This window comes from Delphinapterus leucas, chromosome 8 (assembly GCF_059928025.1).
Source record: "Delphinapterus leucas isolate spDelLeu-1000000601 "Yukka" chromosome 8, BTC_Dleu_Yukka2, whole genome shotgun sequence".
NCBI lineage: Eukaryota > Metazoa > Chordata > Mammalia > Artiodactyla > Monodontidae > Delphinapterus > Delphinapterus leucas.
Genome location: NC_143136.1, coordinates 51,265,531 through 51,292,425, shown reverse-complemented (window position 1 = coordinate 51,292,425; position 26,895 = coordinate 51,265,531). Strand labels below are relative to the sequence as shown.

Genomic DNA, 26,895 nt, shown 5'->3' with positions numbered 1-26,895 from the left:
TGACCAATGAACTTGCATATTCAGTTCTTCTGGGCATGATAGTTTGAAGGATAAGCATATGACCTAACTAGAGCCAATGAAACAGAAAAGTTGTGTTTGTTAGAGCCTCTGGGAAGGAAAGCCTCCCTTATTCCCACCGGACTTGAAGGTGTGAGGATGTAACGCTTGGATACACTGCCTGTCTTGTTTTGCTACCTTTAAAGCATCAGGAGGTCATTCCAGAGTAATTGAAACAGAGAGATTGATCCCTTGACATCATTTTTGTCCTGATTGACCTATGATTATAGTCAGCATTAGCCATCAACGTTTCAGCAATGAGAGTTTAAGATGGTTTGGTTGGGTTTCCTGTCACTTACAACTGAAATGTTAATGAAAGGTGTTCATTAGTCCAGCTCTTTTCTTTTTTCCTTCTTCCCTACTCTTGCTCTAAAGGTTTAAGGAGTACACGTGTGTCAGTGCCATCATGACTTGCCGGTTGTAGTGATTAACCACCCAGGGTTTACTCTCTACATCATATTGATCCATGAGTTTTAGAGCCCATGGTCTATATTTTGGTAAAAATTATTGTCACCTCTTACCCCTGCTGAGCAACTGAGTTTAAAATCAATGCTTACTAACCTTTTTGATTTTACAGTGCTACGCAAGTTTTGCTTATTTGAAGACCCTTAGCCGTGCTCTAGTTAGCTCCATCTTCACCCACATTTTCCACCTATGCTTGGCTATTTGTCTGTTTTCCTAGATAACTTAAGAATAACTTCTTTTTTATTGAAGCATAGTTGATTTACAATGTTGTGTTAATTACTGCTGTACAGCAAAGTGATTAAGTTATACATATATATTTTATATTCTTTTCCATTATGGTTTATCATAGAATACTGAATATAATTCTCTGTACTGTACAGTAGAACCTTGTTGTTTATCCATTCTATATATAAGAGCTTACATCTGCTAACCCCAACCCCCCACTCTATCCCCCCCTCAACCCCCTCCCCCTTGGTAACCAACAGTCTGTTCTCTATGTCCATGATTCTGTTTCTGTTTCCTAGATAGGTTGATTTGTGTCATATTTTAGATTCCACATATAAGTGATATCATATGGTATTTTTCTCTTTCTGACTTATTTCACTTAGTATGATAATCTCTAGTTGCATCCATGTTGCTGCAAATTATTTTGTTCTTTTTTATGGCTGAGTAGTATTCCATTGTATATATGTACCACATCTTCTTTATCCATTCATCTGTCTATGGACATTTAGGTTGTTTCCATGTCTTGGCTATTGTGAATAGTGCTGCTATGAACATAGGGGTGCATGTACCTTTTTGAATTATAGTTTTGTCTGGATACATGCCCAGGAGTGATGAATCTTATGGTAATTCTAGTTTTAGTTTTCTGAGGAACCTTCATACTGTTTTCCACAGTGGCTGCACCAACTTACAAGGAATAATTTCTTGACCTAATCTTTCTATGGTTATTATTTCTCTTTAACCAGAATTTCTTTTTAAACTCTATCTCAAGGCTAACAGAAGGTTTCCACTCTAAAAAAAGTATGAAAAAAATTATGTCCCCATTAATAGACTGTTCTATTGCTGCTTTTTCCTACTAGAAAATTCTTGAAAAACAGTCCACATTGCTTTATTCCAGAGCCATTTCACTTCAGTTCCTCATACTTCCATAATCTGGCAGGTGCCTTTTTCTCTTTGTGAAACTGCACTTCAGAGGCATCAGGAATCTCCTAGCTGCATCCAGTGGTTCTCCCTGTGGCATTTGATTTACAATATTTAGTAACCCCACTCTCTGCCGGCTTTTGCTACTCCATATTTTACAGATCTGCCTCCAGCTTCTATGTCTATACTTCCTGAGCATCCTCTTTAGTAGCTCCATGCCTAACTTTAAATGCTGTGTTCCCACATCCCTCCATAACCACCCTCTCACTCCACACCTCTACTTGGCATTTTCATCCTCTCCCTTGACTTCAGTTACAAGGATAACATGTTGACCATTTTGAGATGGAACTCCAAGAGTTTTTGAAAACCTTAATAGTAGGAGGTGAGAAAAACTGACATTTGAAAAGTCAAAAAATAATTTGTTTTATTCTGCAGAGGCTTTATTTTACCTTCAGAGGCAGACTGCTCTTTTGTCTTATGAAAAAATCTTTTAAATAGGTCTTTAAGTTACACAAAAATAAAGTCAAGTCTCAACTCTGGCACATAGAAGACGGAGACAATGTGACTGCAAGAGACTAGACAACTCTGAACAGTAATGTACACAATTATCTTCATTGTGAGCACAGCTACATCACTGCAGATTCTGTGTCTTTTGGAAAAATGTCACTCTTTTTCTAAATATGGATTTAGACTGCATAGTCTTTGAGCATAGGTGTTGATCCTGGAGATGAATGCACACCTTGACATTGATTTTGATAGCCCACTTCCTTTTTCTTGGCCTTGTAGCTGGAGATCCTGAATTCAGGGTAGGAAAACATGTTGAAAGACACTTCCATAGGGGATGGTAAGGTGGCTTTACAAGATGGGTTTAGACCTTAGAGGATGCAGAGAAATGCCTGGTAGGGGACCTCTATGGAAGGGGTTGAGTTGTGGGTTCTGAGAGGTCTTGTAGCAGTTATAGTGAGCCTAGCTGATGCTAGCTTCAGTTTGGGGAACTGGAGGAAGAGATTGAGCTCATGCTTGGGAGCAGTACCAGCCTGTGGATTGCTGGACTTGAGGGGGAAATAGGTGAACTGCAGAGGAACAAATCAGTAGTTTGAAGCCAGAGAGCTGGCTGTAGAGGAAAGTGACAGCCAGGACAAATTGGTTAAATAAGTAAACATTCACTGGGCATTCTTAAAAACTTTGGGCTGAGAAACATATTGAATTAGTATAGGAGCTCTGAATATTGAAATTGAAATAAAGCATTAAAAAAAAAAAAAAAACCCTGAGACTCCTGGATTATAATCCCCAAATTCACATCTGTAATATGGCACCATATTTCTGAGCTCTAGGGCCCATATATCTAGTGCATTCCAGACCTTTTTTTTTTTTTTAACCTTAAGTTCTTTTGTTAGAAGCCATGTCTTTGAGAATGGGCATAGGGAACTTTGCCAGGGAACTAAACTCTTTAACATTCAGCAAGTCCAACCATGTCTGGTTTGGAATCTTGACTCTACAGTTTTTATACCATGTTATACCCATGTTCTGTATATAATTTACTGAGGCTACTTAGTGTTTCCTCTTGTAATCTGTCAATGTGCTTGTGTTTCTCTCTCTAACTCCGAATATCCCTGTTTCTTGTTTGTGGTATTAGTCCTTGTTCCTCCATTTATCTTCCCACCTCTTGACTCATTTCTAACCAGCAGCTATCTGCACGGTTGTAGTCTGGATTCTGATGACCAGTGTGCCTGGTATTCACTTCACATACTCAATAGATATTTGTGTCATGAGTGAATATTCCTTAGTAAATTCCAGTACTTGATGATTTCAAGGGACTTAGACTTCAAGGTGCCCTGGATTTCACTCAGTTGCTAGCAGACTAACTTCTTGAAGTACTGATTGACATCCATGCATTCTCACTCAAGACAACCTCTCAAAATTAAGGACCTTTAGACGTAGTAAGACATAGGAGTCAATTGAAGATTTTTTTTTTATCAAGATGTGTATATTATTAAGGTTTGTTTCCATCAGTTTGCACTTTGCTTTCACTTCCTGGTAACTTGAGCCCACCTGACTTCATTTTTTCAGGATCAAAAATTTATCTCGGGCTTCCCTGGTGGTGCAGTGGTTGAGAGTCTGCCTGCCGATGCAGGGGACATGGGTTCGTGCCCCAGTCCGGGAAGATCCCACATGCCGCGGAGCAGCTGGGCCCGTGAGCCATGGCCACTGAGCCTGCGCGTCCGGAGCCTGTGCTCCGCAGTGGGAGAGGCCACAACAGTGAGAGGCCCGCATACCGCAAAAAAAAAAAAAAAAAAAAAAAAAATTCTCTCAATAAATTATTTGATATTTTTCTATAAATTATACATCTTTATTGTGTTATGTACCCAGAAGTATCTGCATTTTATTAGTACAACAAAAATTGGTTATTATTTAACTTTTACTCTGTCAGATATGGTGCTACATTTAATCCTCAAATCAACCCTGTGAGGTTAGCATGTCATTATTGTTAATTTACAGATGATAAAGCTAGAAAATAAGCGTTGTCATTATTGTTAATTTACAGATGATAAAGCTAGAAAGTACAGAAGTTGAGTCACTTGCTTAAAGAAAGAGAGTACTGAGTGGAGCATCCAGACTTTCATCACCTCATTCTTTCTGAATCCAGAGTCTGTGATCAAACTGTGGTAATCATAAGACTTAGATTGGTTCACATTAAGAAAATAAAGTTATAAATTGTGTTGTAGGGAGGTATTAATAAGCATAATATCCATCACTGAAAGTATGCCTCCCAGTCAGCTGCCTACCCTCATGAATAGCAATTCATGAGGCCAAGGATGCTACTTTTCCTGGCAGCATCCAAATCCAAATAAGGATGATCAAAAAGAATTATTTTTTTTAAAGTCACATGTTTCTGGATTATAACTATGCGGCTTTGAAAAACAATAGCCTCTAGGGACACATCTGAAAGCAGAACTCATAAAATGTTGGCATTTGCATTTGAAAGTGTTTTCTTAAAAAACCAATAATTATATTCATTAGAGAATTGTGCTATCATCCCTCAAAGAAGGTCAGAATTCAAATTCTATCAGAAATTCTTTTCTATTTTTCTTACTCATATCATATTTCAAGAGACATTTTGTGTTTTGATTTGTTTTCTTAATTGAAATCCTGCTAAGGCTTAGTGGGAAAAGGTATATATGTGTGTGTGTGTAGTGGGGGGGGGGATTTAAACCAATTCATAATTTCTGTTTTATTCTGCTTTATAATGTTTTAATCTTTTTTTTTGTAATCCAGCTTCCCCCCCCCAAAAAAAATGCCTCTCTTGAATACTTACTGAAACATTTTTTCTAGAAAGAGAATTTTCCATTAAAAAATCTCAAAAGTCAGCAGTTTTTTAATTTAAGGTTTAAAAGAAACTAAATGCTTATTCATCCCTCCTCATTCTAAATTATCTCTGTTTTACTAACATTTCTAAGGCAAATGCAATTTTAATAATTATATATACATCTCAACAAAAAAATCCTCAGTTTACTGCTGTGTTTTACTAAGTCTATAGGAAATCAAACCACATCAAGTAATTTTGCTTTAAAATTTCTTAAGCTGATATTTTAATCATAAAATCACAGTCTTAGAAGATATGTACAAGGTAATCTTGGGTCTAACCAGTGGCATGATGACAATATTTAATGACAGGCTCTCCAGAATAAAAACAAATCCTGATTTGTAGCATTTGTCAATTTCCATGGTATAAATACTCTCCCTGTAGCCAATTTCAAGCTAATGATATGACATCACTGAAGGAAGAGCTGGGAAAAGATGTAACCACAGTCCACACACCACTGGGTCCCACAACCCTGACATCATGTGAGCTTTCATCAAAACCTCCAATAAGTCTCTGAAATCACCTTTTGGTCAGAAGTGGCTAAAGGGATGCAGATGAGAATTGTGCTTAAAAGCCAGGCTCTAGAGTCAGGCTGCCAAGACCCTAACTCCACTTTTTAAGTTGCCCTCTGTGTTACCTTGCATAAGCCATCTAACTTTCCTGTGACTCTCTTTGCTCATATGTAAAATGGTAATAATAGTTTCTATCTCATTAGAATTGCTGTGATGGTTAAATAAAATAGTGCATTAAAATGCCTAGGAGAGTTCTTGGCACATAGCTATAATAATAGGCTATTAGTCATAAATGTTAGGGATTGTTTTTTCGAGAATTCACAATTCCACTCATCAGAATGTTTTACACATTGTCATCTAAATCTTTCAGAGGTCATTGAAACCCATCCTGTTTGATAGCAATACTCTGAGAGAAGCCAGTTATAGAGGGAAGAGCACTAAGTAAGAAGTCATACATTAATAAACAAGATGTGGCACATATATACAATGGAATATTACTCAGCCATAAAGAGAAACGAAATTGAGTTATCTGTAGTGAGGTGGATGGACCCGGAGACTGTCATACAGAGTGAAGTAAGTCAGAAAGAGAAAAACAAATACCATAGGCTAACACATATATATGGAATCTAAAAAAAAAAAAAAGGTTCTCAAGAACCTAGGGGCAGGACAGGAATAAAGATGCAGACGTAGAGAATGGACTTGAGGACACAGGGAGGGGGAAGGGTAAGCTGGAATGAAGTGAGAGAGTGGCATGGACTTATATATACACTACCAAACGTAAAATAGCTAGCTAGTGGGAAGGAGCCGCATAGCACAGGGAGATCAGCTCAGTGCTTTGTGACCACCTAGAGGGGTGGGGTAGGGAGGGTGGGAGGGAGACACAAGAGGGAGGGGATATGGGGATATATGTATATGTATAGTAGATTCACTTTGTTATACAGAGGAAACTAACACACCATTGTAAAGCAATTATACTCCAATAAAGATGTTAAAAAAAAAAAAAGTCATACCTTAGTTACTAGTCACAGTTTTGCCAAAGTCTAGGTTTGTGACTTTTGCCAAACCAGTTTACTTCAAGAGCTTTGGCTCTCTCATTAGTAAAATATGGAAAGTAATGACCACCCTGCCAACTGCACAGGATTGTGGTGAGATTAATATGAGATAATGAAGCTAAGAGCTCTTGGAAGATGGTACAAATGTGGGGTATTATCATTAATCCAATTTAAAATTCATGATGCCATGGAGGCATTAAAATAAAAGACTGAAAAATTTTGTGCCATTTGAGTAAAAGTTGGGAATGATGTGTTGTTAACAGCTGGGATATTTTGCTGTAAAGAGGAAAAAACCTCACATTGTATCATGAAGCAGTTAAACATTTTTTTCTTCCCACAAAAGAGCAAGTTTCAAAAGAAAAGGAACTATACTTTGAAATGTAACATATGTTTAAGTGAATTAGGGATCTTGGGGAACTAAGTTAAAAAATATCTATGAAATCATAATTTTCTGGAAAAGGAAATACAACAGAGAAATTAATAGATAAAGCATATAATAGTCTATCAAATGAAAGATGAGACACTTAGGCAAAATGGATAGTTGCATTATGTCATTAAAAGATGTATAGTGTAAATCTCCAAATAATTATTAAAGGTAAAAGTTCTTCAGTTTTATAAATAAGTATAAAAAATGAAATGTCCAGGACAGATTGAAGAAATCTTAAATACATTAAGTTCAGTCAACTTGTGAACAAGAAACAGCACACACAAAAATGAAGGCAAGGAAATTATAGGAAAAATACCTGATTTAAAAAAATTTACACTTTGAATCTCTGTTCACATAGAAGAATCATATACATTTATGTATATTCAGTGAAAGTTAACCAAAAAATCATTCTAAAAGCATACCTATGATTTTTTTTCTTAAGTTATGACTTCACACTGTGCTTTAACAGAGTTCTGTTCTGGGGACAAAGAATCACCTGTGCAGCATGGTCCTCACCATGCACTTTTCTATCAGTTGCCAGTAAAAATTCTTATTGTCTAAAATTTAAATGTCAGTCCATGATATAGGAAGATCAAGTTTCCTTTTTGAGGGGAAAAAATCAGAATGAAAGTTATGAATAGCATGTTACCTTCTATGAAAGGCAGAGGGAAAATATGAAATAAAAATTTATAATAAATCACTGAAAATATACATAAGAAATTTATGACTTGGGGAACTTGAGTAGACTGGGAAACAGGTGGAGACAAGACTTTCATAACATACCTTTTCACATTGTTTTGATTTTTGAGTCATGAATTTTTTACCTATTAAATAAATTGTTGTATGTGTGTGTGTCTCTAAGTCCAGTACACATTGATATATAAAAACCTGTCTCACATCTGACTTAACATCTCTCACCTGCCCATGCTCAGGCCTGACACAGGCAGGGACACCTGTGGAAGAGAAGGGGCATGATGAATGTCTTCACTCTCCATGCCCCGTCCCCTGTCCCACCCACTTTGCTGCTTCTCCTTGCTCAGCAATCTGGAGAGGAGGAAGGGGTCAAAAGGTCTTACAAGACTGGTGTGTTTGTTGTCATCTGTGTGACAAATACCCAAATGTTGGTTATTTTTTTCTCCTGGGGAGCTTTTGTGCGTCCCTCAGAAACAGCTTACTATACCAAGAGGGTACTTTGTTCTCTGATATTTGGGCTGAATTTTTACAATTCCTACCCTGGCTTCTATATCAACAATCACCCCATGAAGGCTGTTTTCCACCCTCTGAAGTTGGTATCCTTTGGTCAATACCTTTAAAAGACCTCTCTAATCCACCTGCCTCATGACTTTGAAAAAACTCAGTACCTTTTCTGTGCTAAAGTCTGGAAGTGCACGTCTCTCCCTCCACAGGGTCCCTCTTTACAGTCCTCCCTTTAGGCCAAGTTTTCTTAACCTCCATGCTATTGACATTTGGGGCTAGATAATTCTTTGTTGTGGGGGATTTTCCTGTGCATTTTAGGATGTTTAGTGGTATCCTTGGCCTCTACCCGTTATGTAACAATAGCACGCCCCCATCAACAAAACAAGAATGTCTCCAGAAACTGCCCAATGACCCCTGGAAGGCAAATGGCCTGGTTGAGAGCCACAGCACTAGGCTAACAACACTCTTCAAATGAATTGCCATTTCCTAATCTCCTTACCATTCTGCTAATTATCAGGCTGGGTGATGGGGTTTAGGTGATAATCAAATACACATTGGAGACTGCCCCTTAGCAAGCCCTGCACAGAGGGTCTGATAGATAAATATCATGAGAATATGTGGGCATGTGACACCTATTTTTTCAGAAGGAACTCCGCAATCTTGAGATAATAGGAAAATTCTTACATCAGTGAAAATCAGTGTAAGCCTACACTGTCTCTGACATTTAAAAATCTGGGCCTAAGGACAGTGAAAGTAGGGGTAAAGGAGACTTTAATTTGTTTATTTTTTGACTTTATTATTGACTATTTTTTATTATTCAAGCATTTGGATTAAAATTTGTATTTTTTAAAGAAAGAATCATAATTCTTCCATAGCTACATGAAGAAGAACATTTTAAGTTTTTAATAAGATTTTGATTTTGGTTTCATGGCTAAGATATGAAAGGAGGGTCAAGAAAAAGGGAAAAAAAGAGAGAGGCAAAAAGTTAAAAGTGAGAAGAGGTTAAAACTTACCTTGTTTCATCGATATAAACTGCTTCCAGCACAGATGCTGCATATTCAATATTCTTCTTTAAGTCTACGATGTTAACATCACCTTTTTCCAGCTGCTTCACTAAGCATCTTAGTCTGTTTCCAAAAGTTGGCCAAAAAGAAAGAAAAATAAAAAGAGATTTATCATAACTGTATGGAAAATAGTCCAATATTAAATATACAAATTGGGTTAAACTTTCAGTATATCTTTCCAGGTCATTAAATAGAAATATTTTTAGGTATATTTGGGGTATAATTAAGATCAGTCTTTATCACTTAAATGACTCAGAAATTATATTCACCTCTCAATAATATTGGGGCTATAGGTTGCTAGTTTAGGTACCATATTTCAAACATAGTTTTTCTGAAAATTCAAAACAATATAGGTATTTTCATAAAAGTATTTCTAACAGTAGAATTTATTTTATGGCTGTTTTGCTCCTTCAGAGTTGGCACTAAGAGAATATTTAAAGTCTACTCTTTTGACTACCATTGTAGCAATTATTCACTGTATATAGCAGTAAAAACAAAAATAAAAGGCAAAAGATTCAAGAAAATATAATTAAGCTGAGAAAAAAATATATGTATGCATGCTTAGTATTTTTACTGCAATGGTTTTTCACTTGAAGGAAAACTATAAAATATTTTCTCTTGGTTTTGCCCATGGGATGATGTATCCCAATTGTCTGAGAAATTTTAGAACATGCCTGGACTTCTGACTCACAGAAACTGTGATGTAATTAACACTATTGTTTTAAGTCACTAAATTTTGGGATAATTTTTTGTGCAGCAATAGATATCTCATGGAGTGAGATAATACAAATTACCTCAATAAGTTTCTAACACTTTAAAAAACTTCTATGCATTAATTATAAATCCAGTGTTTCTGAAGATACTGCCCTTTACTAGGCAGAAAAAGAAAACATATTCTTTAGTCAGTACACACTATAAATAAACATTGTAAAGACAATTTACCCATTTTCCTAAATCAGCAGACAGAATTTAATTCCATTCTTAAGAAAATGTATTTCAGAGAGAATGGAGTGTATCTACTTTTAGGCACTGTCTTAAAGATAGTGTAACAGATTTTCTTTAAATTTACTTTGGGTGATTTCCAATATCAAGGTTTAGGGTATAAAGGCAAGTTAAACATTTCATCAAGGGTATTTGACATTTCTCCATCCATAAGAAATACTTTATTTCTCCATGGAAAAAAACCACACCTAGATTAAAACTTCTTATTCAGGAAGCTACAAAGAATTACTTTTTGTACCATATACTTTTGTATGATAAAATATTAGCAGAAAACAACATTGCCAAATAAATTCCATGTATAATAAACAAGTCTTATTTGTACAGAGTCAGCAAAGTAAAACAAAACAAAAATAATAACTAAAACAGGTTACTTAGAAAGAAAAAATTAAGCCTGGCTTTGAGGCTTGTGTAAAACACCGAATGTGATGATAAAGGAACAACACATAGAATTTTGAGGGATTTTTGTAATGCTTATGACCCAAGCACATTATACTTAGTGGAATTATGTTTTATGTGGGCAGCAAAAGAAAAAGTGTGATACTTTGCAATGGCTTAAAAATATTCCAGTCATGTATCCTTCTTGTGAAAAGTGTTGGTAGAGATTGGTTGTACGGCTTTGCTGTATTTGGTTGTATGATGTGGTCTTAAAAACCATGTGAACTTCAGATGGTTACCTTCCATTCTTTCTGAATAACTGAACTCCTATATTATTTAAGTTAGCAATTTTCACTACTAAAAAACTACATTTTCCAGGTTGTCTCAAAGCTACGTATGGTCAAATGACTGCATGCTGGTTAAGGAGAATAAGAAGGTCATTGAGTAAGACTTTCAGAACAATTATTTTGAAGAAGGCTAACTCAGCTAGAAGGGATTCTCTTTTACCCTCGCCTGTTCCTTATTGCCTGGAATGCAGTGGAACTGTCTGAAGGTCCAGGAGCTATATAGGATCATAAAGTGATCTGACTAAAGGAAGCTACCCACTAAGAATGGCAGAGAAGGAAGAGGGAATTGGTCTGGGTCCCATGCTGTGAATCCACCTGAATGAAATCACCTACATCTGGACTTACTTCATAAGATAACAAAAAATAAAATGTTGTGTTCAAGCCACTATTATTTTGAGATTTCTTATTTCTTATTAAATTTTGAATTTTATTTAATTTATTTTTTTATACAGCAGGTTCTTATTAGTCATCAATTTTATACACATCAGTGTATATATATCAATCCCAACCTCCCAATTCATCACACCACCACACCCACGCCCCCGCCGCTTTCCCCCCTTAGTGCCCATATGTTTGTTCTCTACATCTGTGTCTCAACTTCTGCCCTGCAAACCAGTTCATCTGTACCATTTTTCTAGGTTCTACATACATACATTAATATACGATATTTGTTTTTCTCTTTCTGACTTCCTTCCTTCCTCTGCAAGTTTTTGGAAGAGTTTGAGAAGGATGGGTTTAGCTCTTCTCTAAATGTGTGATAGAATTCGCCTGTGAAGCCATCTGGTCCTGGACTTTTGTTTGTTGGAAGATTTTTAATCACAGTTTCAATTTCATTACTTGTGATTGGTCTGTTCATATTTTCTGTTTCTTCCTGGTTCAGTCTTGGAAGGTTATACCTTTCTAAGAATTTGTCCATTTCTTCCAGGTTGTCCATTTTACTGGCATAGAGTTGCTTGCAGTAGTCTCTTAGGATGCTTTGCATTTCTGCAGTGTCTGTTGTAACTTCTCCTTTTCCATTTCTAATTTTATTGATTTGAGTCCTCTCCCTCTTTTTCTTGATAAGTCTGGCTAATGGTTTATCAATTTTGTTTATCTTCTCAAAGAACCAGCTTTTAGTTTTATTGATCTTTGCTATTGTTTTCTTTGTTTCTATTTCATTTATTTCTTATTTTAAAATTTTTATTTATTTATTTATTTATTTTTGGCTGTGTTCGGTCTTCGTTTCTGTGCCAGGGCTTTCTCTAGTTGTGGCGAGTGGGGGCCACTATTCATCGCGGTGCATGGGCCTCTCACTGTCGCAGCCTCTCTTGTTGCGGAGCACAGGCTCCAGACCCGCAGGCTCAGTAGTTGTGGCTCACGGGCCTAGTTGCTATGCGGCATGTGGGATCTTACCAGACCAGGGCCCGAACCTGTGTCCCCTGCATTGGCAGGCAGATTCTCAACCACTGTGCCATCAGGGAAGCCCTATTTCATTTATTTCTGCTCTGATCTTTATGATTTCTTTCCTTCTGCTAACTTTGGGTTTTGTTTGTTCTTCTTTCTCTAGTTCCTTTAGGTGTAAGGTTAGATTGTTTATTTGAGATTTTTCTTGCTTCTTGCGGTAGGCTTGTATAGCTATAAATCTCCCTCTTAGAACTGCTTTTGCTGCATCCCATAGGTTTTGGATCATTGTATTTTCAATATCATTTGTCTCTAGGTATTTTTTGATTTCCTCTTTGATTTCTTCAGTGATCTCTTGGTTATTTAGTAACGTATTGTTTAGCCTCCATGTGTTTGTGTTTTTTATGTTTTTTTCCCTGTAATTCATTTCTAATCTCATAATGTTGTGGTCAGAAAAGATGCTTGATATGATTTCAATTTTCTTAAATTTACTGAGGTTTGATTTGTGACCCAAGATGTGATCTATCCTGGAGAATGTTCCGTGTGCACTTGAGAAGAAAGTGTAATCTGCTGTTTTTGGATGGAATGTCCTATAATAATCAATTAAATCTATCTGGTCTATTGTGTCATTTAAAGCTTCTGTTTCCTTATTAATTTTCTGTCTGGATGATCTGTCAATTGGTGTAGGTGAGGTGTTAAAGTCCCCCACTATTATTGTGTTACTGTCGATTTTCTCTTTTATAGCTGTTAGCAGTTGCCTTATGTATTGAGGTGCGCCTATGTTGGGTGCATATATATTTATAATTGTTATATCATCTTCTTGTGTTGATCCCTTGATCATTATGTAGTGCCCTTCCTTGTCTCTTGTAACATTCTTTATTTTAAAGTCTATTTTATCTGATATGAGTATTGCTCCTCCAGCTTTCTTTTGATTTCCATTTGCATGGAATATCTTTTTCCATCCCCTCACTTTCAGTCTGTATGTGTCCCTAGGTCTGAAGTGGGTCTCTTGTAGACAGCATATATATGGGTCTTGTTTTTGTATCCATTCAGCAAGCCTGTGTCTTTTGGTTGGAGCAACTAATCCATTCATTTTTAAGGTAATTATTGATATATATGTTCCTATGACCATTTTCTTAATTGTTTTGGGTTTGGTTTTGTAGGTCCTTTTCTTCTCTTGTGTTTCCCACTTAGAAAAGTTCCTTTAGCATTTGTTGTAGAGCTGGTTTGGTGGTGCTGAATTCTCTTTTGCTTGTCTGTAAAGTTTTTGATTTCTCCATCGAATCTGAATGAGATCCTTGCCAGGTAGAGTAATCTTGGTTGTAGGGTCTTCACTTTCATCACGTTAAGTATATCATGCCATTCCCTTCTGGCTTGTAGAGTTTCTGCTGAGAAATCAGCTGTTAACCTTATGGGAGTTCCCTTGTATGTTATTTGTCATTTTTTCCCTTGCTACTTTCAGTAATTTTTCTTTGTCTTTAAGTTTTGCCAATTTGATTACTATGTTTCTCGGTATGTTTCTCCTTGGGTTTATCCTGTATGGGACTCTCTGTGCTTCCTGGACTTGGGTGGCTATTTCCTTTCCCACGTTAGGGAAGTTTTCGACTATAATCTCTTCAAATATTTTCTTGGGTCCTTTCTCTCTCTCTTCTCCTTCTGGGACCCCTATAATGTGAATGTTGTTGTGTTTAATGTTTTCCCAGAGGTCTCTTAGGCTGTCTTCATTTCTTTTCATTCTTTTTTCTTTATTCTCTTCCACAGCAGTGAATTCCACCATTCTGTCTTCCATGTCATTTATCCATTCTTCTGCCTCAGTTATTCTGCTATTGATTCCTTCTAGTGTAGTTTTCATTTCAGTTATTGGATTGTTCATCTCTGTTTGTTTGTTCTTTAATTCTTTAGGTCTTTGTTAAACACTTCTTGCATCTTCTCCATCTTTGCCTCCATTCTTTTTCCGAGGTACTGGATCACCTTCACTAGCATTATCCTGAATTCTTTTTCTGGAAGGTTGCCTATCTCCACTTCATTTAGTTGTTTTCCTGGGGTTTATTTTCTTCCTTCATCTGGTACATAGCTCTCTGCCTTTTCATCTTGTCTATCTTTCTGTGAATGTCGTTTTTGTTCCACAGGCTGCAGGATTGTAGTTTTTCTTGCTTCTGCTGTCTGCCCTTTGGTGGATGAAGCTATCTAAGAGGCTTGTGCAAGTTTTCTGATGGGAGGGACTGGTCTTGAGATTGCTTTTCAATGCAGCAGAACCCAATCCTAACTGATAAATCAAATGAATAAGAAATGAATCAAATTATGGTCTTTTGGGGGTATATGCCCAGTAGTAGGATTGCTGGGTCATATGGTAGTTCTATTCTTAGTTTTTTAAGGAACCTCCATACTATTTTCCATAATACATGCACCCTAATGTTTCTAGCAGCACTATTTACAATAGCCAGAACAAGGAAGCAACTTAATGTCCATCGACAGAGAAATGGATAAAGAAGATGTGGTACATATATACAATGGAATATTACTCAGCCATAAAAAGGAATGAAATCAGGTCATTTGTAGAGACATGGATGGACCTGGAGTCTATCATACAGAGTGAAGTATATCAGAAAGAGAAAAATAAATATTGTATATTAACGCATATGTGTGGAACCTAGAAAAATGGTATAGATGGTCCTATTTGCAAAGCAGAAATAGAGACACAGACGCAGAGAGCAAATGTATAGAAACCAAGTGGGAAACAGGGGTGGGTGGGAGGAATTAGGAGATTGGGATTGACACATATACACTATTAATACTATGTATAAAATAGATAACTAATGTGAACATACTCTGTAGCACAGGGAAGTCTACTTAATGCACTGTGGTGACCTGAATGGGAAGGGGGTCCAAAATGGAGGGGATATATGTATATGCATGGCTGATTCATTTTGCTGTACAGTAGAAACTAACACAACATTGTAAAGCAACTATACTCCAATAAAAATTAATTTTAAAAAATGAAACAAAATAAGGAACTCAAGAATAGAGAAATTATCATATAAAACAAGAGAGGACACTCCTGGTAAACTATACTCAGGTTCACTTCCTAACTCATGACAGCCTGCAGTTGTTCCCAGGGAGTCATCCTTCAGCAGATCACACGTGATGAAACCTGGGACATCAAAAGGCTCTAATACTTACACAATGAACATGCTTTTTCACAGAGATATCTTGATGTAGTTTAAAACCAACAAACATTATAAATTGTTATATGTTAATAGGGGTAATAACCTGTAATCTGACACAAAAAATAGCTTTGAATAATCTTAATAGGGGTATAAATCTAGAATCTAACACAAGAAATAGCTTTGAAAAAAATACTCCAGAAAAGTTTTATCACACAACTAGAAATACTAATTAGATACGGTTATAACTCTGTAAAACCATAGCTACCTATACACAGACACACACAGACACACACGCAGACACACACACACTCTCATACACACACCTCTAAACTCACTACGTCAATACCAAAAAACCAGAAATATATTTTGGAGGGTTATTAGGACTTCCTTTATCTCCTTTGCCTGTATGCACAAAATTTCCTTTAGTGAGTACACATTTCTATTTACATAAAAAGAAAAAACCTTTGTATTGTAAAAAGATTATTTATAATTAGAACAGCATGTTAAGGAAACAATTTCTATATTTGTTATTTCAATTGTGAATTTGCTTTTGTAATCAATTTATGCATACAGTAATCCCCAACAATCTTATTTAGGCTTTAGTTTCCCTTTGTAGATAATACAAGGCCAAACATTATCATGAATCATTTTCAAATGATCATACATTTTAAACTGGTGGGTTCCAAAGCATTAAGGCTTTACTGAATATATCTGTACAAATTTTTTATTTTTTTAAGAAGATATAGACTATTTATCTAATTCCTAAACTATCCTATGAGCAAATTCTCAGAACTGAAGAAGAAATCACAAAGTCATATGATAAAATAAATAAGTTCCCTAAATTTAGTAAAAACTCTTTTAAATAATGATTTGGTTTCTTTCATCGGAGTAAGCAAGCCAAGTGAAAAACAGTACAGTATTACCAGGACTAGGTATATTCTACTGGTTCCCAAAGCTTAAGATACGTATATGTACTTTATGTTCTAACTTGAGCACTTTCTGGCCCAGCAATTCAGCAATCTGTGGATAGAGACTCCACTGGCTTCCCTGCATGGTAGCAAACAAGAGCTGTTCTATCAAACAGCAAAGACCTGCTGTTTGTAAGCAGATAATATTGCCAAGAAGGTATTAAAACCCAAGTCTGTTAAATAAATAATTATTTAGCATTTATTACTGCAACTGGGGCTGTGTAAGAAAAATTGTGTATATGAATACATATAAGAATTCATATATATGGATACACACACGTAATGCACCACAGTACCTGTCTTCAAGATATCTGCAATCTCTGGGAATGGCATGACTTATGCAAATAATGTTGTCAAATGTTGGAATGCATACATTTCCCATTACTTCTTTTCCCTAATTTCCAAGCAAACTGATTTAGTCACTGTGCCTCAAACACTCTCACATCATCCTAGATTCAAGTTCTTATTTTTTACTGAAATCCCTTTCTCCCGTATCCCATCTTTAACTGTCTGAATCATGTTTAATTACCAGGCATATCTGGGATGCTATCTATATCATAGGTACTTAGAAGATTTTTATCCACTGTGATCTCTCGACTTAGAAACTAAACCACACTTCATTTATCCCTCACTTATGAAATTGATATTTCTCTAGCCTTCACTATAATTTTAATATTTTGTGCATGATGTTTTCCCAACTGAGTTTTCAACCAATAAAACAATTGCAAGGCCCGCAAAGAAGGAACATTGATCCATAATGAGGATAAAAATCAGTCAGTCAAAATTGACCCCAAAACTACAAAGATGATAGAATAAGTAAGCAAGGATGTTAAAAGTTACAATTAAAACAATAACATACTACTCAATACTCTGTAATGGCCTGTATGGGAAAAGAACCTAGAAAAACAGTATGTATATATATATATATATATATATATATATATATATATATGTATGTATAACTGATTCACTTTGTTGCACACCTGAAACTAACAAAACATTGTAAATCAACTATACTCCAATAAAAGTTAAAACAAATAACATAAACAACATTATGCCAATAAATTCAACAACTCAGACAAAATAAACAATTTCCTTAAAAGATGCAAGCTACTAAATTTCAAAAAGAAATTAATAAACTGATTTTGTAGTTAAAAACTTTCACACAAAGAAAACTTCAGGCCCAAACAACTTCATTGGTGAATTCCTACGAACATTTAATGAAGTAATAATACCTATTCCCTACAAACTTTTCCAGAAAAAGAATCCCAACTCATTCTAGGAGTACAAAATTACCCGTATAACAAAACCAGATGAAAACATTAAAAGAAGAAAAAGAAGCAGCAGCAGTAACATATTAATGAATATGCCTCATGAACATAAATGTAAACATTTCTTAACATTTTAAGAAATCAAGTCCACCAGTACATAAAAGAATACTGCATCATAAAAGAGATTTATCCCAGGAATGAAAGGTTGTTATAAAATTGAAAAATTAATCAATGTAATTCACTATATTAAGAGACTAAGAAAAGCCATATGATCATCTTAATAAATACTCAAACAGTATTAGACAAAATCCAACATCAATTGCTGATTGAAACTCTTAGCATTTTAGGAATAGAGGGGAGCGTACAAAAATCTACAGCTAATGTCATAAATAATGTTAAATGACTGAATGCTTTCCTTCAAACATCAGGAACAAGGCTCTAGTCTCACCACAGATATTCATAATTTCACCAGATCTTTCAGCCAAAGCTATAAGGCAAGAATAAAAGCTATCCAGACTGGAAAGAAAGAAATAAAACTGTCTTTGTTCACAGACAACATGGTTGTCTAAGTAGAAAATCTGATGAAATATAACAAAAAGTTACTAGAATAAAAAGTAATAAATGATTTTAACAAGTTTACAATATAAAAAAGATACAAAAAAATCATTCTATATAATAATAATGAACAATCTGAAATTAAAATGAAAAGCAATACCATTTACAATAGTACTGCAATGTAAAATTCTTAGATATAAATCTGACAAAGTATGTGCAAGCCCTACACACTGAAAACTATAGAACATTGCTGAATGGAATAAAGGTAGACCTAAATAAATGGAGAGATGCACCATGTTTATGGATTGGAAGACACAATATTGTTAACATGTCATTTCTCCACAAATTTATCTATAGATTCAATACAACACCAGTAAATATCCCAGCAGGATTTTTGTTTTTGTATATATTGCCATGCTGATTCTGAAATTCACATAGAATCAAGGAGCTAATATAGTCAAAACAAATTTTACAAAAACAACAAAGTTGGGGGATTTACACTACTTCAAGACTTATAAGACTTCAAGACATTTTAAAGCTACAGTAATCAGTACAGAATAAATGGCATAATATAGTACATTATTAGCAACAAGATAGTATAACAGATCAATGGAACAGAATATAAAGTCTAAAAATAGACCCCCAATATATAGTCAATTTATTTCAGAAAAAGATGCAATGATAATCTAGAGGAAAAAGGATAACCTTTACAACAAATTGTGCTGGATCATTAAAAATGTCCATGTGTAAAAGGAACTTTGATCCATACATGCATCACAGATTTAAATGTATATCTTAAAACTAGAAACCTAGAAGAAAACATAGGAGAAAATCTTTTTGACCTTGAGTCAGCCAAAGATGTCTTAGGTACAACACCTACGAAAAAAAAATAAGTTGAGCTTCACCAATATTAAAAACTTCTGTTCTTCAAAAACATTGTTTCAAGAATTAAAAGACAAGCCACAGACTGGGAGAAAATATTTGCAAACCATATATCTGATAAAGGATTTTCAGAAAACATATAAAGAACTTGCAAAACTCAATAATAACAAGATAAACAATCCAATACAAAATCTGTCAATGATTTTTTTCTATCACCAAAAAAGATATATTCATGGCAAACATGAAAAGAGGCTCAAAATTACTGGTCACCAGAAAAAATTCAACCTAAAATAATAGTGAGTTATAATCAAATACCTATTGGAATGACTAAAATTAAAATAACTGATCATACCAAATATTGGCAAAGATGTAAAGCAAGTTAAACTACATACACAGCTGTTGGGAATGTAAATAAGTACAATCATTTTGGAAAACAGTTTCTCAAGAAGTTACACATGTATCTACCATGTGACTCAACCACTCTATTATTTGATGGAGAGAAAAAGAAATATATGTCCTTACACATACTTGTACATGAGCATCATAAGCAGCTTTATTTGTAATAGCCCCAAACTGGAAACATCCCCAATGTTCATCCACAAGTAAATGGAAAAACAAATTGGGGCATATCCATCCAAAGAAGTTCTACTCATCAATAAAAGGAATGAACTATTGATACACATAATGACAGGAGTGAATTTCAAATAATTATGCTGAGTGAAATACGATAGATGCATATGTATGATTTGATTTATATAAAAATTTTAAAATGTAAGCTATTCTTACAGTGACAGGAAGCAGATCAGAGGTTGCCTGGGAGTGAGGAGATGAAGGAGGAAAGGAGGGGAAGGGTTACAAAGGAGCTGGAGGAAACTTTGAGGGTAATGGAAATGTTTGTTTTCTTCATTGTGGTGATGGCTTCATAGGTGTACACAGATGTTCATACTTGTCAAATTATAAATTACACAGTGAAATATGTAATTTGAGATAGAAAAAGCATATGTTAAATAGATGCTTCTGTTACATCTTTATTTTTCATCAATTTTATTAAAATGCTTAAAATTTTAATATATACTATCATGAAAGGCATGATAAAAAATTGAAAGTAGCATTAAACTGGTAATGATCTTTCTCCAAGGAGAATGACACTAATTTTGATAATTCATAAGACTTTTAAAGTCAGCCTGAATATTAGGTGCTGAACAGGCTTTGATGTTCGTAGCTTTTTGGTGGGACTTCCTTACCTTCTAACGATCAGAACATTTAAAAGAAGTTAGAAATGAAAATAGAAATCATCTTTGAAAATAATTGATTGGATCTGTGATTCAATCAAGCAGTTGCAGAAGAAAAATAATTTCTACCACTGAACAGAGTACTGAGCTGTAGAAAATGATTATATTTTTATTCAAATATAGAACCGACACTTTCTAAATGAAAAAATACTCAGTATAAAGGGATGTAGTTTTCAGAATCAAGCACTTCATATACTCTAAACTTACCTTCTGAGATTGCTACATGACCCTATCTTGCGAAAGGACCACCTACATGACTAAGAATATTATACTGAAAAATCCCGTGTGTCTATGCATGTCTTCATTAATTCTAGGATAAAAATGTCCAGGATATCCCTAATGCTGTAAAGCATGAATGATATATACATTAATAATTTAAGAGAGAATTGATACTCATCATATTTCTGTCAATGTCCCCATTTTTGACCTAACCGAACAAAAGTGAGAAGGATATGGTTGTAAGAATGTCATCTTAAGAAGCAGAAGAGGTAAAGATAAAAGAATATCTATAGTGATATTAACATTAACTTTAAAATATGGCCATACGCAGGAGTGCACAAAAACACAAATAGGTACTGCCAGAACTAGAAGCTTCTATGTCATTTTCTAAGTCCTGCATGCCTCTAGTCTTAACATGATAAAAAATGATGATAAGAAGCCATTAAATAATGAAATTGTGTTGTCTACTCTGTAGGACAATGCTTAGGAAATTAAATTCTAATCTTAGTCTAAAAAGCAAGGCTTATAGATTTAAAGACTTTTTAAGATACTTTTTTTTCCCACAGAGGCCAATGTTATAATTGTAAAGCTCCTTGATACCTTTATTTTATAGAATAAATCATTCCCCCCAAAATTGGTATCATTGAAAAAAATGGGAACAATTGTATGGCAGACATTATTGCTCTTTAAAATATATTTACATTCTACATTTAAAGGAGCAAAATAACTCCACTGGAGAATATATAATGGAAAAGTATTTTTTTAACATCTTTATTGGAGTATAGTTGCTTTACAATGTAAACAATGTTTACAATGTTTACCTCACTACAAATAACTCAATTTCATTACTTTTTATGGCTGAGTAATATTCCATTGCATATATGTGCCACATCTTCTTTAACCATTCATCTGTCGATGGGCACTTAGGTTGCCTCTATGTCTTGGATATTGTAAATAGAGCTGCAATGAACATTGTGGTACACGACCCTTTCTGAATTATGGTTTTCTCAGTGTATATGCCCAGTAGTGGGATTGCTGGGTTATATTGTAGTTCTATTTTTAGTTTTTTAGGAACTTCCATACTCTTCTCCATAGTGGCTGTATCAATTTACATTCCCACCAACAGTGCAGGAGGGTTCCCTTTTCTCCACACCCTCTTCAGCATTTATTGTTTCTAGATTTTTTGATGATGGCCATTTTGACCAGTGTGAGGTGATACCTCACTGTAGTTATGATTTGCATTTCTCTAATGGTTAGTGCTGTTGAGCATCCTTTCATGTGTTTGTTGGCAATCTGTATATCTTCTTTGGAGAAATGTCTATTTAGGTCTTCTGCCCATTTTTGGATTGGGTCGCTTGTTTTTTTGTTATTGAGCTGCATGAGCTGCTTATATATTTTGGAGATTAATCCTTTGTCAGTTGCTTCATTTGCAAATATTTTCTTCCATTCTGAGGGTTGTCTTTTGGTCTTGTTTATGGTTTCCTTTGCTGTGCAAAAGCTTTGAAGTTTCATTAGGTCCCATTTGTTTATTTTTGGTTTTATTTCCATTTCTTTAGGAGCTGGGTCAAAAAGGATCTTGCTGTGATTTATGTCATAGAGTGTTCTGCCTGTTTTCCTCTAAGAGTTTGATAGTGTCTGGCCTTGCATTTAAGGCTTTAATCCATTTTGAGTTTACTTTTGTGTATGGTGTTAGGAAGTGTTCTAATTTCATTCTTTTACACGTAGCTGTCCAGTTTTCCCAGCACCAATTATTGAAGAGGCTGTCTTTTCTCCACTGTATATTCTTGTCTCCTTTATCAAAGATAAGGTGACCATATGTGTCTGGGTTTATCTCTGGCCTTTCTGTCCTGTTCCATTGATCTATATTTCTGTTTTTGTGCCAGCACCATACTTTCTTGACTACTTTAGCTTTGTAGTATAGTCTGAAGTCAGGGAGCCTGATTCCTCCAGCTCCGTTTTTCTTTCTCAGGATTACTTTGGCTATTTGGGGTCTTTTGTGTTTCCATACAAATTGTGAAATTTTTTGTTCTAGTCCTGTGAACAATGCCATTGGTAATTTGTTAGAGATTGCATTGAATCTGTAGATCGCTTTGGGTAATATAGTCATTTTCACAATGTTGATTCTTCCAATCCAGGAACATGGTATATCTCTCCATTTGTTTGTATCATCTTTAATTTCTTTCATCAGTGTCTTATAGTTTTCTGCATGCAGGTCTTTTGTCTCCTTAGGTAGGTTTATCCTTAGGTGGCCGTATCAATTTACATTCCCAACAACAGTGCAAAAGTGTTCCCTTTTCTCCACACCCTCTACAGCATTTATTGTTTGTAGATTTTTTGATGATGGCAATTCTGACCAGTGTTATGTGATACCTCATTGTAGTTTTGATTTGTATTTCCCTAATGATTAGTGATGTTGACCATCTGTATGTCTTCTTTGGTGAACTCTCTATTTAGATCTTCTGCCGAACTGTCTTTAGGCTCAAAACAAAAGGGTGAAAATCTTCTTAGAACTTTCAGATTACTTTCTCCACCCCAAGTAACAGGAGACTACCCTTACCTATTCCTATAGCAAACCTGAAAGGAGGCAGGACTGCCAGATTGAAAACAGAGAGATTAAACAAAAGTCAGCATGTTGAGTGATGATACCCCAGGTTCCTTTCTCCCACCTATTTACAGGATGAAGATTGAGGGATTCACTGCGGGAGAGACTGAAAAGACCCAGAGAAATGAAATTTTGGAAACAAACAGTTTGTACTTGCTGAAGCCCAGAAGATGACAAGCACCACGTATGACAAAGAGATTCTAATCACTTTTCAGAGCCACACTCTTTAATATTAATGGCCTGTCATCAATTTGCAAGCCTTGAAGGAAAACCTCAAACATGAAAGACACATATTTGACAAATAAAGAAACTTGGGGCTTCCCTGGTGGCGCAGTGGTTGAGAGTCCGCCTGCCGATGCAGGGGACACGGGTTCGTGTCCCGGTCCAGGAGGATCCCACATGCCGCAGAGCGGCGGGGCCCGTGAGCCATGGCCGCTGTGCCTGCGTGTCCGGAGCCTGTGCTCCGCAACGGGAGAGGCCACAACGGTGAGAGGCCCGCGTACCACAAAAAAAAAAAAGAAACTCGAAGGAAACAGAAACAATACAGAGACCAAAGGAAAACATAAAAAAAAAAAAAACCTGAATTGACCACAATGAGATATCACCTCACACCTGTCAGAATGGCTGCCATCTGTTGGCAAGGATGTGGAGAAAGGGAACCCTAGTTCACTGATGGTGGGAATGTAAATTTGTACAACCACTATGGAAAACAGTATGGAAGTTCCTGGGTATTTATCCAAAGAAAATGAAAACACATATTTGAAAAGATATATGCACCTCAATGTTTATAGCAGCATTATTTATAATAGCCAAGATATGGAAGTTGCCTAAGTGCCCATCAACAGATGAATGGATAAAGAAGATGTGGTACATATATGCAATGGAATATTACTCAGCCATGAAAAAGAATGAAATTTTGTCATTTGCAACAACATGGATGGACCCAGAGGGTATTATGTTTAGTGAAATAAGTTGAACAGAGAAAGACAAACACTGTGTTTTCACTTATATGTGGAATCTAAAAAATAAAACAGATGGATGAATATAGCAAAACAGAAACAGACTCATAAATACAGAGAACAAACTATTGGGTTGGCCAAAAAGTTCGTTCAGAAAGCTCAAATGAAATTTTTGGCCAACCCAATATTTTATAATAACTTTAAATGGCGTATAATCTATAAAGATATTGAATCGCTATGTGGTACACCTGAAACTAATATAACATTGTAAATTGACTATACTTCAATTTAAAAAAACTGAGAAAAGTAAGGGAAGATTTATCCATGAAACAAGAACATGATGGTACTTTTAAAAAATAGAATAAATGGTGATGAAAGAGTTCTTGGGAATTGAAACTGATGATTTATTACATACAAATGTCAACAGAAGGGGTAGAGGATAAAGTGTAATATGCCATAAAATGGACAAAAAGACAGCAAAATGAATAATAGAATAATAATGATAAGAAAATTAGAATGCTGGTTCAGGAGATGTAATATCTAGCTAACTAAAGTTCTAGAAATCAGGAACAGAGGAAATTCTCAAAAAAACCACCCAATTTTCTAGAACTAAGAATCTCCATTTTGAAAGAGCCTACTGGGGTCAGTTTCATGAGCATGAAACCTGATAGTCATAGAGGACCTTGAGCTTAGAAGGACCTCTCCCCGCTTAGCTTAGTGCTCTGCTGTCACCATCCTGAAATTCTTAATAATTTTTGAACAAGAAGTTCCACATTTTCATTTTGCACTGGGCCCTGAACATAATATAGCTGGTCCTGGGGTCAACCTACAATTCTATACTCAGCCAAACTATCAATCAAGTTTGAAGAAAGAATAAAGGCATTTTCAGATACTCAATGAGTCTAAAAATTTGACTTTCTATGCATTCTATTTCAGGAAGCCACTGGGGGATACATTTGACTAAAACAAGAACATAACACTAACTCTAATACAGATAAGTGACAAAGGGAAGCCTCCAAAGGAGAGATATGTGTCCATCCTAGGAATTAACTAGGAGTACAGAGGAAAGGAAGTAGGAGGGAAGTCTCTGGGGGTGAAAATGGAACTGAGGAACAATGGAACTGATGGGATGTTTGGAACTTTGTTTTGACAGATCAGTTGAGCATAAAATTATAAAAATACAATGATTATGAAATCAAGGAGAAAGAAAAAAGTTATACAAGATATAAGTCATTTGATTATTTGATTGAGAAGTGAATAATATTTAGAAATTACACTGCTATAAATAGTAGTGACTTAAAAACAAAATAAGGTACAATAAAACTCTTTTGAGAAGATATGGGGAGGGTAGGGAAGTTGGTGAAATTAATGTACAAGAGCTATTCCTCTATTAACATTACAGATGTCAGTTGGTAAAGTTTGAAATTGATAAATCAAAAAATAGTAAAAGATATCATTTGGAAATATGTTAAAGAACAAATAACTAAACCGAACTAAACCATTGAGATTATTTAATTCTGGGAAATTGACTGCTGTTTTTTGATAATAATAAAAAGAGTTTTAATGAAATAATCCCCTATTAAAGTACAATATTTGATATATTGCTCACAAAACAAGTGACAACTTAGAAGTCAGGTCCTATATTTGGTCATATGGAACCACTGACCATGACAAATTTAAAGGACTGAAAAATAACAAGATGTCAAAATTCATCTTGAATTGAAGCAAAGAAAGACTTTAAGAGGGTAAAAAATATTCCAATCATGAGTTGATGGTTATGTTGAACTCCAGTTGTTCTAGCCTCTTTTGGATGCATAGTGAAGCCAAAGGAAAGAATATTACACATGATAATTAAATATATACCTGTTCATCACATGTTCCAGGCTCATGGACTAAACTGACTGAAAACAGGCACATATGTTTTAGATTTGAGGTAGACACAGAAAAGGAAATACATATGTGAAAAAGTGAAAGGGAGATATGGGGGAATATCAATAGTATAAAATATTAGAGTAGAGTGAACTATGATGGCTGAATTTATTACATATTTTTTACAGAATCAGAGAAAGGGGAAAAGTATATTGAGCAGTGCTACAAAAGTCAAATTAGAATGTAGTTTAGAAAGAATTAAAGTGAGTAGACAAGAGGTTGGGCATAAAAAGAGCATGATGAATCTGGGGTGTTCCTAAAGCAATAAGGGGCTAGAAACCAGAAAAGTCTATGACTGTATTGGCTGAGTAAAGCAACTTCAGCACCAGTTCCACCAAAAATAACAAAGGAATGTTTAAAAATGCGCTTGGGACATTTACTCCTAATTAATGCAGTACTTGTACCAACATGCTTCAAAAATACACTACCAGAGAAGGAAAATCATATTAAAATAGATTTTTAAAGAAATGTGCTTACAAAAATATAAAACTATGGAAAGAAAAGTCAACATGGAATTTTTCCAATTACAATAAATCATAAACATCAGAAAACCTAAGAAGCAGAAATATTTCCATGGCAAATACCATCAAAATCCTATCAGTGTGCAGAGAAGTAGAGAAGTCCTTCTGTTACTCTTGACACTCAGAGATAGAAAAATTGGGATCA

The 26,895-nt window shown here is 35.2% G+C and overlaps 1 protein-coding gene across 1 annotated transcript in view; it reads right to left on the bottom strand.

Annotated features, from left to right (window-relative positions):
• The window catches only part of PDE1A (phosphodiesterase 1A), a 259,694-nt gene that overhangs the window by 103,399 nt on the left and 129,400 nt on the right, over positions 1-26,895 (bottom strand). Inside the window, exon 2 of the mRNA XM_022567198.2 lies at positions 9,231-9,344. Coding sequence (XP_022422906.1) covers positions 9,231-9,344 — 114 coding nt within the window. The remainder of the gene's footprint in view (positions 1-9,230; positions 9,345-26,895) is intronic.